The 14906-nt window shown below is 36.1% G+C and overlaps 1 protein-coding gene across 1 annotated transcript in view; it reads right to left on the reverse strand.

The window, feature by feature from the left end:
- SLC15A5 (solute carrier family 15 member 5) overlaps positions 1 to 14906 on the reverse strand; it is an 84576-nt gene that overhangs the window by 36228 nt on the left and 33442 nt on the right. Inside the window, exon 5 of the mRNA XM_007082746.2 lies at positions 13290 to 13476. Coding sequence (XP_007082808.2) covers positions 13290 to 13476 — 187 coding nt within the window. The remainder of the gene's footprint in view (positions 1 to 13289; positions 13477 to 14906) is intronic.

A 14906-nucleotide genomic window follows, 5' to 3' on the forward strand; every position in this document is an offset into this window, starting at 1 on the left:
ATTGCATTTATTTAGGTTACTTGGCACATTACAGACTCATCAGAAAAAGAGCTAATATGTCAATTCAATTTAATATTTACTCTCTTCTTGCTATATGCAAGGCAGTATATTAGGCACAGCTGAGGATACAGGATGAGAAAATATCTGTTCTTAGCCATTTCAGATTCATATTCGATTGGGGAATGTAGGAAAAACTTATTTCTAGTTGGGGAGGTGAGAGAAATAATTTTATGCTTTGAAGAAAGAAAGGCATCCATATGAAGAGGTGATGGCAGCATCATTGGCATGAGCAAAAGCACAGAGTTGTGAAGAGTCAGATTTTCAGAATAGTGAGAAACAAGTTATTTGGGAATCAAGGGACAAGATAGATTGAGGTCAGATCGTAAGAGGCATTAAATATATTTTAAAGGAATTTCTAAATTACTCTGAAGATAATGGAATCATTGAAGATATGAGACACAAGTGAAATGATTATAACTGTCATTTGGGATGATTACTCTAAAGGCTACATGCTAGTTCATAGGATGGGAGAGAGAGTGGAGGCAGAAGATAGTTAGGAAGTTTAAAAAATAATCTTGATAAAGTATAGTAGGGGATTGAGTTATAATCAGGGCTCCCACTTCCAGGAAACATTGCGAATAGAAACGTAAGATTCAATAGATTCCACGGATAAAACCATAGCAAGAGCAAGAAAGAAGCAGATGTCAAAGTTGAATATGAGTCCAGTTGACTAGAAAGATGATAGTGCCAATAATATAAATAAGATCCATGATAGATGGGGCATAACATGAATTTGATTTTGAGTTGAGTTGGAGATACAAAGAAATAATTTAAAGAGGAGTGCTCAGAAAACAATTGAAAATGTGAATCATAGGTCAGAAGCCTGGTTGAGTCAAAAGATAAAGATTAATGAATCATCTACATGGAATTGAAATTTAAGGTCAGGTGAAATTAAAAAATGACTGGGGAGAGAAGAGAACATCTAAGCAATGCCTTCAGACATATTTGCATTTGGGGGCAAGAAAAAGAGCTAAAACCACTGAAAGAAAGGTCAGAAAGATGGGTAATCTCTAAAGGAAGTTTTCAAAGAAGAGGTTACACAAAACAGAACTTTTGATCTTTCCCTACTTCTTCATTCTTCCCCATCTCTTCCAGTACCTTCATGCACTCAAGGCAGAAATTTGGGATCCTCTGTCTTTCCCAAATATATTATTAAGTTATCCAGATTCTATTTGAAAATACACTGTGAATGAACCTGCTTCTCTTCATAGCTACTGTCATCATTGTAGTCCAAGTCATTATTATTTTGAAACCAGACTATGTGCAATAGCATGATTAATGGTCTTCCTATTTTCACTCTTGCCCACCTGTAATCTATTAAGCACCTAACATTCAGGGTGATCTTATATAAATGAAAATTCAATGTTACTCTTCTGCTTCAATTCCTTCTCTAGGTTTCCATACAGTTAAGATGAAATCCCAAATCTTTCACATGGTCTTCATGATCTTTCTTGTACTTATCGCTTCACTCTCATTGCTTGCTACTTTCTCCTCTCGGACCATTTTTCAGCCAATTTTTTTGTTCTTCACTATCTTAAACTCTTTCCCATCTTAGAGATTTTGCTTTGCTCTTCACTCTATCTGAAACATTTTTTCCTACTGCTTACTTGCCCAGTCTCACCATTGATATTCAGTATATTACTGAAAATCCTAGCCAAAACAATTAGGCAAAAAGAAGAAATAAGAGTCATTCAAAGCGGGAAAAAAGTAAACAATTTGTTTGATTTCATATGTAGAAAATACTAAAGAATACATACACACAAATTGTTAGAATTAATCAACAAGTTCAGTAAAGTTTCATGATACAAAATCAACATAAAAAATCACTTGTGTTTCTACACACTAACAATGAACTATTTGAAAAAGAAATTAAGTGGGGTGCTGGGTGGCTCAGTAGGTTGAACATCTAACTCTTGATTTGGGTTCAGATCATGAACCCAGGGTCGTGGAATTGAGCCTCATGTCAGGCTCTGTGCTGAGCATGGAACCTACTTGGGACTCTCCCTCTCTCTCTCTCTCTCTCTCTCTCCCCCCTCTCCCTCTGCCCTTCTCCCCCACTCACACATTCTCTTCTCTCAAATAAAAAAAAAGAAAGAAAGAAAAGAAATTAAGAGAATGATCCCATTTACAATAACAACAAAAAGAATAAAATACTTTGGAATAAATTTAACCAAAGTGACAAAAGACTTATACACTGAAAGCTCTAAAACATGGATCAAAAAAATTAGAGTTGCTATAAATAAATAGAAAGACATCATATGTTCATGGATTGGAAGAATTAATATTGTTAAAATATCCATATTACCTAAAGTGATTTACAAATTCAATTCAATCTTCATTAAAATCCCAATGACATTTTTTTTATAGACACCAAAGTCAACAATTCTAAAATTCATATGTAACCACAAAAGACCCCAAATAGCCAAAGTAATTTTAAGCAAGAACTACCCTGGTGCCCTCACACTTCCTGATTTTGAAATATATTACAAATGTACAATAACCAAAGCAATATGGTAGTGGCATAAAAACAGACATATAGACCAATGGAACAGAATAGAGAACCCAGAAATAAACCCATGCGTATGTGGCTATCTGATCTTTGACAAAGGTGCCAGAAATATACAATGGGGATAAGATAGTCTCATGTGGTATTGGGAAAACAGAATATCCACCTGCAGAAAAAATGAAATTTGACCTTTATCTTATATCACACAAAAAATTAAATGAAAATGGATTAGACTTAAACATAAGACCTGCAATTGTAAAACTCCTAGAAGAAAATATAGAGAAAAAGCAATGGTCTTGGTGATTTCTTTGACATGATACCAAAAGCACAAGGCACAAAAAAAAAAAAAAAAAAAAAAAGCAAAATTGACAAATGGGACTACATCAAAGTAAAAAGCTTTTTCATAACAAAGGAAACAAAATGAAAAGGAAATCTATGAAAAGGGTGAAAGTATTTGCAAACCGTATATCTGATAAAGAGTTAAAACCCAAAATATATAGAGAACTTCTACAACTCAATGTCAAAAAACTCAAATAATCTGATTTAAAAATGGGCAAAGGAACTGATCAGACACTTATCCAAAGACAGAAAAAGTCAACAGGTATATGAAAAGGTACTCAACATCACTAATCATCAGACAAATGCAAATCAAAACTACAATGAGATATCAGCTTCCACCAGTCAAGACAGCTATTATGAAAAACAGAAGATAACAAGTGTTGGTAAGGATGTGGAGAATAACCTGGTATAGCCACTATGGAAAACAATATGGAGATTCACAAAAATTAAAAAAGGAACTACCGTATGATCTAGCAATCCCAACTCTGGGTATATATCCAAAGGAATTGAAATCAGAATCTTGAGATATCTCCATTTTCATGTTCACTGCAGCATTATTCACAATAGTCAAGACACGGATGCAAACTAAATGTCCATGAATGGGCAAATGGATAAAGAAAATGTGTCATAGACATGCAACAGAATATTATTCAATCTTAAAAAAGAGAGAAATCCCACCATTTGTGTAATGTGAATGAACCTGGAGATCATTACACTATGTGAAATAAACCAGACACAGAATGACAAATACTACATAATATCACATATATATGCAATATAAAATAATCATGCTATGAGCTTAAAGAGGCAGAGAGTAGAATGAAGTTGCCATGGTCTGGAATGAGGAAGATATGGGAAAGTATTTGTCACAGGGTACAAAGTTTCAGTTATTCTAGGTGAGGAAGTCCTGGAGATCTATCATACAGCATAGTGCCTATAGTTTATAATACTCTGTTGCATACTTAAAATTTACTGAGAAGACAGAGCTTGTGTTCTTATCACACACACAAAACTATAATTAGTATCTATATATTTTATTTTATAAATATAATTATATTTTATCACCTATAATAAATATTATACATAATAAGTAATATATTTTAGAAGTCTAATATATGCTTTATATTATTATTACAAATTAATAAATAAAGAAGGCAGAAGGAAACTTTTAGAGATGATCTACATGTGTATGGCATAGATTATGTGATGGATTCATAGACGTATACTTATCTCCAAACTCATCAAACAGTGACCATTATATATGTACAGCTTCTGTGGGTCAATCGTACCTCAATAAAGTTTTTTTTTAAAAGGGACTTATTGGATTATTTTGGGAGGATCCAACACCTATTGTAATTAATAGGAGTTGAAAACAAAAATACAGAGAAAATGAAGGAGAGGAAATTCTATTTTAAAAATAAAAGAAAATTTCTCTGATTAAGAGAACAATGAGAATACCTGGTGAATAGTGTGATGGTTGAAAAGACCTTTACCAGGGCACAATAACATGGCAACTTAGAATATCACTGATAGAACACTCCACTTAGGAAAAGAGGTCATAAACACAGGAAAGAGCATCGGAAGGGCACGAGGCCTTTCAACAGTCCTTCAAGTGTGTGGATCACAATAGAGCAATAGCTTTAAAATTCTGAAGAAGGGTGCCTGGGTGGCTCAGTCGGTTGAGCAGTCGACTCTTGATTTCAGCTCAGGTCATGGTCTCATAGTTTGCAGTTTCCAACCCCACATCTGGCTCTGTGCTGAGAGTGTGGAGCCTGCTTGGATTCTCTCTCTGTTGCTCTCTCTCTCCTCTCCCTGCCTTTCTTTCTCTGTCTCAAAATAAATAAGTAAACTTAAAAAAATTAAAAATAAATAAATAAAATTTTGAAGAAAAATTCTTTTCAACCTACAATTCTATGTACAGTGAATTAATCAAGGGTAAGGGTAAAAAGAAGGCTTTTCAAGCCATATAAATTCTTGGAAAACTTGCTTCCCATATACCTTTCATAGGGAGTTGCTAAAAGATAAATGGTAATGAAAAAGGAAGTAAGTCAAGAAAGAGGAAGAGGTAATTAGAAATCTAACAACAAAGAGCACCATGCTGCTGTTCCTAAGGGCCACAGTCAAGACAGAATGAGGACATAGAAGTCTGTGAGAAGATCACCAGAGGAAAAAGAGCCTTTAGTATATTTTCTTATATGTTTTAGCACTGGGACAAAGCTGGTGATGGGATGATGAAATTGGTAGAGCAGTCTGAGAATTAACAAAACAATTTTGGGGGCACCTGGGTGGCTTACTCGGTTATGTGTCTGACTTCAGCTCAGGTCATGATCTCGCGGTTTGTGAGTTTGAGCCCCATGTTAGGTTCTATGCTGACAGCTAGGAGCCCGGAGCCTGTCCAGGCTGTTTAAAAAAACAAATAATTTAAAAAAATTTTTGATGTGTTTTATTTTATTTTTAAGAGAGAGAGAGAGAGGGAGAGAGAGCATGAGTGGGGAAAGAGCAGAGAGAGAGGGAGACACAGGATCTGAAGCAGGTGCTTGACTCTGAACTGTCAGCACAGAGCCCCATGCAGGGCTCGACTCGCAAACTGTGAGATCATGACCTGAGCTGAAGTTGGACGCTTAACCAACTGAGCCACCCAGGTGCCCCTCATATACTTTTTAAATATAGAAAATAAATGTTTATATGAGGCAATTTAATTCTTTGATTTTGCCATGAGTGTGTGTGTGTGTGTGTGTGTGTGTGTGTGTAAAACTGATAGCTGATTTAAATAAAAATATTCTATAATCATATTATTTAGCAATATTAACTTAGACAAACAACACCTAAAGATCTGCCTCTGGGAACCTTGAGTGGATGGTGGAGAAAGCCAGAGCTAGAGACCGGTACTTACTATTATAAGGCTTTCAGTATTATTTGTTTACTAACCTACACGTTTCCCTGAATCAAAGATAAATTCAACTATAAGAAGAAACACTTTTTTATGTATCACTGAGATAGGAAGAAATGCTTATGTAACACAATTTCAGAGATGACTTTATACATATATATGGTATTGCCGTGGACTGAATTATGTTCCTTCAAAATTCATTTATTGAAGTCCTAACCTCCAATGTGACTATTTGGATACAGGTTTTTAGAGAGCTAATTAAGGTTAAAAGAAGTCAGAAGGGTGGGGCCCTAATCCAATAAAACTAGTGTCCTTAGAAGAAGAGGAAAAGACATGATGTCTGTGCATGAGTAGAGGAAAGGCCATATGAAGACATATCGAGAACAGGGCCATCTGCAAGCCAAGAATAGAGGCCTCAGGAAAAACCAAATCTTCCTACACCTTGATCTTGGACTTTTACCATCCAGAACTGTGAGAAAAAAATTTCTGTTATTTAAGCCACCCATTCTGTGGTATTTTGTTATGGCAGCTATAGCAAACTAATGCATGTATGTTCAGGCATCACATAAAAATTCAGTTGTTCAAATTGCACGAATTATATTGTCCATGATAATCATGTCAACTGTAAAGAAAGTGTTGAGGTAGGTAAGAATAAGTTTTCAAACTTTCTTGTTTTAGAATTTGAATTCTATGAGAATCTTCGATGATACCCTTCATCCTCACTAATTTAGGATCATCCAGAGAAAAAAACATCATGTCTGCCCCCTCACTACTCTTTTTTTGGTTATCTCCTTGTACTATGTAAAAAAGGTTATATTTTATTCAGAAAAGTTTATAACATTAGAGGCAATAGCTTAGACAAGATATTAGCAATTTTTTTCTGTAAAGGCTCAGTAATAAACATTTTAGATTTTGTAAGGCAAAGGGCAAAATTTTGGAGATACGTCTGCAACAAGAGATAGAATATGTTTCTACAAATTTCTATTGATGAAATTCAAAATAATAATTCTTTTGGGGAGGTGATGGAATTTCACTTAATTGGTGTTTAGTTATCGTTTCTTAGGGCACCTGGTGGCTTAGTCAGTTAACCGTCTGACTCTTGATTTCAGCTCAGGTCACAATTTCATGGTTTGTGAGTTTGAGCCCTGCTTTGGGCTCTGTGTTGACAGCGTGAAGCCTGCTTGGGATCCTCTCTCACTCTCTCTCTCTCTCTCTCTTTCTGCCCCTCCCCTGCTCTCTGTCTTTCTCTCACACAAAATAAATAAATAAACATTAAAATTTTTTTTAAATGTTATTGTTTCTTATCATGAGATGAATAGCAAATGTTCATCTGTGAAAATAATTCTTAGTTTGCAGGCAGTGTAAAAACAAATGGTGGGCCAGATTTGGCCCTGGATTAGTCATCAGCTTTTATTGTCTACTCTGGCCTGATGAGAAATTGGGGCAGTTTTCTCTGGGCTCCTGCTCCCTGTACACAGGCATGAAGCACGACAGAGTGGTCTTTTGGTCTCTTTCTCTGTCCTTGATACTCAAAGAGTAGCCTCTGGCCAGCAGCACTTGGTATTACTTGGGAACTTGCTAGACACACAGAATCTCCAGCTCCACCCTAGAAGGACTGAATCAGATCTGTGTTTAAATAAGAACCTCAGAGATGCCAGTACACATTAAATTTTGAGAAGTATGACTCTAGCATAAAGCACTATGAGACCTAATGTAGCAAAATCCAATGAAAGACGGTTCTCCAGACAATTTTGAGCAAAAGACAAATATTTAACTCATTTACCCAGATATTTTAGGGCAAAGCATATTTTTACCTGAAGGATCTAGATAACTACATTTGCTTTTTATTTGCCACTGCTCTCTGATGCTAGTGAAAAATGACTTTCTTAAAATTCAAAACAAAGTTTGATTCTAACCTAAATTTAATCCATTCCATTTTATTCTTAACTTGTATGAGATCATAACTCGTCTGAAGCACAGTGCAGTTTATCAGAATGTACACATTTAAAACTTCTAGCAGATCTGTATTTACAAGATAAAGCACATGGTTCCAAAGGAGATATTATATTCAGATAAATAATGTATGTTTTAATATTGGCTGTGTGGTTGTAGACAAGTCCATAAGAGTCTTGAAGCTCTTATAGTTTATTCTATTATCCTGCCATGTAATAATTTTCCAAATTAGACAACAATGAAATAAAGGAAAGTCAAAATTTATTCAAACATTGCCATTTCACACTGAAGCAAAATCTAATACTAAAAAACAGATATGTTAAGTTTCTTCAGTTATTGGTTAAATTTACTGACTGAGGAAACTATGGGTGTTTTTTTATGGGTAGTCTGATATATGAGTCTCTGATATGTAACACAACTGTGTGTATGAAATTCTATTGAGCCTTGATCCATGATTTTGGCAAATTTCCAGAATAAGAAATTTGCTCATGTGAGGACGTACTGGTGTCCATAAACCACTCTCACAGAGACAACTATAATTTTATTGTCATATGTATCTTCTGCCTTTGCAGAAGATATTACTTACCCACTATAAGAATGGCATGTTTTTTACATTTATTGTTCCTATTCCTGGTATGTTCCTATATTTGAACTGAGCTACTCATATTGTGTCTTTTGTTGCTCTGTAGACCACTGGAACTCAATTCAGGAGATTCAGCTTCAGTTTGTGTTTTAATTTCTAAGTATGGAGCAGGTAACTCATTATATAGAGATCAGATATACATATGTATCTATTAAGATATCAATTATCACTTCAGATGGTGTATTAGATGGTCTATGTTACCTCAAATATAATCCATTGTTGATGTCCACTCTAAAAGTAAGAACGCGAGAACATTAATGTGTGTTATTTTTTTTTAGAGAGAGAAAGAGAGCATGAGTGGGGGAGAGGGGCAGAGAATCTTAAGCAGGCTCCACGCCTGATGTGGAGCTTGATCCCACGACCCTGGGTTATTTAAAAAAAAATTTTTTTTAATGTTTATTCATTTTTTGAGAGAGAGAGACAGAGCATGAGTGAGGGAGGGGCAGAGAGAGAGGGAGACACAGAATCTGAAGCAGGCTCCAGGCTCTGAGCTGTCAGCAGAGAGCCCGATGTGGAGCTCGAACTCATGAACCATGAGATCATGACCTGGCCAAAGTCGGATGCTCAACTGACTGAGCCACCCATGTATGAAACAAATGAACAGTCGAATGAATGAATTATTCAGGCTAGATATTTATACATTACTTCTTTTAGTATTTACAGTTCCTCTCATCAGGTATTTTCAATGAGTATGTACTGTGATTGTTTTGAAAAACATGCATCAGTTCTAAAACTACAACAACAAAAACGTGGTTTTGCTAAAATAATCCTACTTTCAATGAAGGTGATTGGACCCCTGACTCAATTTTTAATTTATCAAGCGCTTTGGCTCCAGTCAGAAAAGGAGTCTTTCATCACTGCTAATTATTAGAACAAGGAGAGTCACTGGTTATGTAAAAAGTGACCAAAACCTTGGCTGTCCCTACATCATAAAGGACTTGGAGTTAATTTGAATTTTCAAGTTTTTATTTTAAGGAGCAAGGTCTGGGAGATATTTGAATATACTTCATCCACATTTCAAATTAAATGTTATTTAAAAGCCAAGATAATTGCTACCTACTGTGTTGCACACTTCTGCTTTATGTAAGACTTAATAACAATCTTAATTAGGCTAATTTTAGTCAGATTAATACTTGTGTATGTCAGCACTAACTACTAAATACCACATACTGCAGGATTTTAATTAATGCTAAGGAAAGGAAATGCTCACAGTGTAAACATTTTTGAACTGAAAAAGGCTAAAATGAAGTATGCCCAATTATGACGAGGATAAATCACAATATCCCTGATTTTAGATTTTAGGTAAATTACGGTTGACTTTTAAACAGATACATCTGCTCACATGTCGTGTTAGGAAGATACAGGGGAAGATATTAGGAAGATAAAACTCAGAGCATATCAAGACTTTGCCTTTCACAGTTCCGGAAGGGTTTGAGATTTTTTTATTGTTAATACTGTGATATACTTTTTGATGGCTGTAGGTGATAAACTCAAGACTGTCGTATCTTGAATCAGAAACCCTTCTTTCGTTGCATTGTTTATGAGCTAGATAGAGAAAGTAAGTTTATTTTTTTCCTTTATTAAATTTCTAGCTTGACCAACTGAGATTTCCCCATCCCTCACCCTTGTCCTGGGCTGTGATGATCCACGTCAAACATGATGCATCTGCACTGTCTGTACCATCTGCCTCCTTCAGTAGGACAGTCCCTTTAAGGGGAATGACTGGATGTGGAAGAGAGTTGGGTGTCTAAGCAGTAACTGCCCGTTGTAGTGATGAAAGGATTTTTTTCATTCATATCATAGCCTTAATTAGAAATAGCAGTAAGGATTCCAAATTAACAATGGTAATGTAACTACTATAATCTAGCAGTCATTTATAGCTCGTAAGTAGAATAATAATAATAATAATAATAATGCAATGGCCTTGAATTAGAAGACTTGAATTCAAATGGAACTTACTCTCTTTGAGACTCTTGATTTATTAAATGACGGTTTATCATGAGGCTAAATGGGATATGTATAGGAAGTGCCTAGGTTCAAATTAGGAACTCATACATATTTGTTCACAATGGATGTACTTATATATTTCACTCACATTTTCAAGGAACTTGGGTTTAAAGTGAAAGGAAATTTTAATATTAGACTAACTCAGTTATGTACATTACCACAAAAAAATGTACCCAAGACTTGTGCTTGTATGTCCTGATAAAACTTGTTAATCTCCCATAATCATAAGCAGAAATATGGAGAACTTCAGCAAACATCTAGTTTTAAAAAATGCATATCATCACACTTTTTTTATACTCCCATAGCAAAATATTATGCAAATAAATGAACAAGTATGTAAATGAACAAATGAATGGAGCCTGGCTTAGAAACAACTGAATTCAGTATGCTGTACTCAAAGGAACATATCTTAGTTGTTTTTTTTTTTTTTTTTTTAATGAGTCTAGTTTTTCCTTTTTTCCCATCCAACAAGTCTGCTACCAATCTTGAAGGGGAATATTTAGTTCATATACATGAGATATGTTAGATAACTCTGCCTAACTTTCCTCCATCCATAAAAAACATACCCCTTTTAAAGAATAGACATGATTAAATATGCAAGAGTGGAGAATTGTCCAAGAGAAATTTGCTCATATTTAAAATGAATTTAAGATATCTTATTTTCAGGAAGGACTTCTAACGTAGTTCTTTCAGCCATGTTGCATAGCATATTTTCCTAAAATGGCCCAAATTTTTTTAAATTAGTAATTAAGCATAATTTGGGAGCCCAGACTGGTTTTACATTATACTAGACAAGACTGCCAAAGTTTTTGGCATTTTGCAATATAAATTTATCCCCATTTTGTCCTGTATTCATTCTGTTTTAATAGTGTACTTGCTGAAGGTATGTACAATCTCTTGTTTCTTGTTTTATCTTGAAATAGTGTTGGGCATTCACTAAATATTGGTTTTGGAATTTCTACATTGGCAAACCAAAAAGCACTTTTTAAGATTTAAGGATTGTCAAAACCTATTAAGATGTATAGTTTGCCTAAACCTATTACAATAAATAATGTTGGGGTTAGCCTCTTAAGAACTAAATCAAAAAAAGGTTATTTGCTAAAGGCCTCTATAACTGGAGATAACAAAATAAACCAAGGTAAATTACAAATCTACCTTGACATGTGATCTGAAGTGATCTTGTCGATGGCTTTGGTAAATAACAGGAAGCGTGGTCCCTAAAAGTAACTTCTACAAACAGAGAAACAGCTGAAAAATATAGTAACGGATGACTAAAAGGCTGCATGGTCTCCACTGGTCTCTAAAGAGGAAGAATTATTAATAAAAATAGGTTAACCAAGAGAAGAGAATCTTCTAGATGCCTGACCCTGAATAGTTCAATGGAGTTATTTCTTAAGTAGACACTAAAACATTAGGTTACCATCATATGATATTTCTTAAGAGTTTAAAGTGCCTTTGCTTTCTGTTTATGCCCACCAATTAGGCCTGTCCCCTACACATGATGATTCAATACTACTTAACATTTATAGAACTTTCACTATGTGTCAGGATATGCTTCAGGCACTGATGTCATTCAGAGTGATTCTCAAAGTCTTCCAGAACAAAGGGACCCCAAATTTATGGAGGATATGCCCCCCAGTGAACGAAAGAAGTGAACTAGAGGACAAGAAAGGTTAAGTGGATTTTCAAGGCCGCCCACGTCTAGCTTAGCCACAGAGCACAGGCTGAGACCCAGATCTCCTGTTCTGGGGTTCAGCCTGGTTTTGCTGTACCAATGCCTCTTCCTGTTTCATGGCAGTGCTTGAGGGACAGGAGCAAGGCAGAGGAGAGTGTGATCCGAACGGTCTTCATCTCCTTCTCTCCCACCGCAGTCAGAGAAATTTTGTTTTATGGTTCTACTGATTGTGTTCTGGGTAAGATGACCTAATTTTTTTTCACTTTAAAAAATGAGAGTAGAACTTTAGTGTTCTCACCATAACAACAAGAAAGCAGCAGTAATGTGAGGTAAAGGATGAGTTAACTAACCTTATTGTGGTAAACGCTTTGCAATATATCGATGTATCAAATCATTACATTGCGCACCTCAAATTTACACAATCTTATATGTCAAGTGAGCTGGAAGATCAATAAAACTGGAAAAAAATGTTTGAAAATTATTGCTATATACCTTACTATTTGAATAAGTACAATGAGAAGCTGTGAGTCACAGTATTAATCTTTAGGAAATTTTGCTACTGGTTCACAGGCTAATGCCTCCCAAGAACAGCCAGACATTATTTTTGGGTTTCATCACCTGTGTTAATTTTTTAAATCTTGTTTGTTAATTAACTAATTTTAACTATTTAGTTTTGAGAGAGAGATTGAGAGAGAGAGAGTGCGAACGAGCATGGGGGGGGGAGGGGAACGAGAGAGGGAGACAGAAGACCCAAAGCAGGCTCTGTGCTGACAGCAGAGAGCCCAGTGCAGGGCTTGAACTCACAAACTGTGAGATCATGACCTGACCCAAAGTCAAGAGTTGCACACTTAACTGACTGAGCCACCCAGGCACCCCTTCCTGTGTTAAGTTTTAAAAACATAGTCAGCACTGATTTAGGAATAAAGACCGCCTCAATCGAGGAAAGATAGGCCATTCGGTGGTCTTGGAAGTTTCACCATGTCTTTATATCAGCTGTGTCCTCTGAGGAGGTATAAAAGGATGGGAAGAAAATGGGGCACTGATGTCCGCAGAGAGACTTGAGAAGCCGCATGTTATGACTCTCGCATTCACTTTCCTCCCAATTTGTCAAAATCGGTCTCTACTCCGCAACATATAGCTAGCTTAGACCTTAGCAGAGTGTTGTGTATTTTACAAAGTTGCAAACAATTCACCTGAGATGGTCAGTTGTACTTACTAATGCATGCCAACAGAAATGATCCATCTCTCTTAGAAGGAAAGAGGCAGGTACTGAAATACTCCATAAAAGGAGCCAGAATTAGTAGTGGGAGAATGCTGATGACATTCATTGCTGCAATTGGCAGGAGAAATCCATCCAAATTCAGGTTAGAATTCATGGTCTGCACATAATATCCTGAAGGAATCTGTATTTGAGGGGGAAAGGAACTGGCATCAAGATAGTGATTTAACTTTTCAGACAGCATCCTGCAGATGATGTCCTTGCCCCTTACACATACTCTGGGGCAGATGAGCTGGATGTTCCCCAGATCTTCAATGTCCCAACTATGAGCTGAGAAAAGGCAGTATGAGTTCTATTTAGTCTTTGGCAAAACTACTGATTCTTTATGGAGGAAGCTTTTGTCCTTCAGTCTAACTTCTTACTTCTCCTATGGAAAGTGCTTAGGATGACACATAAGAAATCAAATGACGTATAAAAAATATATAATTTTCCATATAAACAAATAGACTTTTTTCCCCAAACAACAAACTAAAAACCAGTAGAAAGTATTAAGGATGTTTCTTTTTAACCTGATGAAAAAAATTGGGGGCTAGAAAAAAAATCCTTCAAATAGCATGTAGTTTGGTGACAAAATAGATAGGAATGATTTTTTACTAAGAAGAGGGGCCCAGGGTAGAAACATAGCACTCGTAGCAGGTTGCCTTTGTGGGCTCCTTGGATTGGTTTCACTTCTACAATGAGAAGAGAACACAAAAAAAGAGAAAAAATATATACTTGTGTTTACACTCTCGTTTTAAACTAAGTATGTGACACTGGAGGACCACAAAGGGAGCTGCATGAAAAAGATCTGCATAATAAACTAGCAGATAAGAAATGAAAACACAAACAAAAACCCCCAAAAACCAAAAAGCAAAAACAAAGAAAACTTCTACCCCATCCCAAACTCTCAGTGTAGTGTCTGAATTTCTTCATTTTTAAAATAACCCTGGGACACCTGGGTGGCTCAGTTGGTTAAGTGTCCGATTTCAGCTTGGGTCATGATCTCACGGTTCATGAGTTCGAGCCCCGCGTTGGACTCTGTGCTGGCAGCTCAGAGCCTGGAGCCTGCTTCGAATTCTGTGTCTCCCTCTCTCTCTGCCTCTCCCCTGCTCATGCTCTGTCTCTGTCTCTCTCTGAAAAATAAATAAACACTAAAAAAAAAATTTAAATAACCCTAATAATTTTCACTGAAAGCCTAACCCTGACTTGGAGCCTGTTCACATGTTCCAAACCTCTTGTTAATAAGCACAGTGTCACAGGAAAGAGGGCGTCTCTTCACTTTTCTAGTTTGTGAACTTTGTTGCAATCACTCACTATTATTCATAGTGCATAGTATTTCTTTAATTCCCACTGGAACACAAAGCTGCTAAGTGGCTTGGAGAGGAAGTCACCCCAAATCTGTCCTTAAGAAATGGATTCTCCAAACCATTTTTCTGGCCGTGCATTCACTGCAGTAAGAGTTCTGCCTTATCGCTGTATTGGGAGAACAGCACTACTCAAATACCCGAATGATAACTTCCTGTTTGAAACTTTCACTGACTCCTTCTCTGTTATCAATTGCACTATTTCAGAGGG

This window comes from Panthera tigris, chromosome B4 (genome assembly GCF_018350195.1).
Source record: "Panthera tigris isolate Pti1 chromosome B4, P.tigris_Pti1_mat1.1, whole genome shotgun sequence".
NCBI lineage: Eukaryota > Metazoa > Chordata > Mammalia > Carnivora > Felidae > Panthera > Panthera tigris.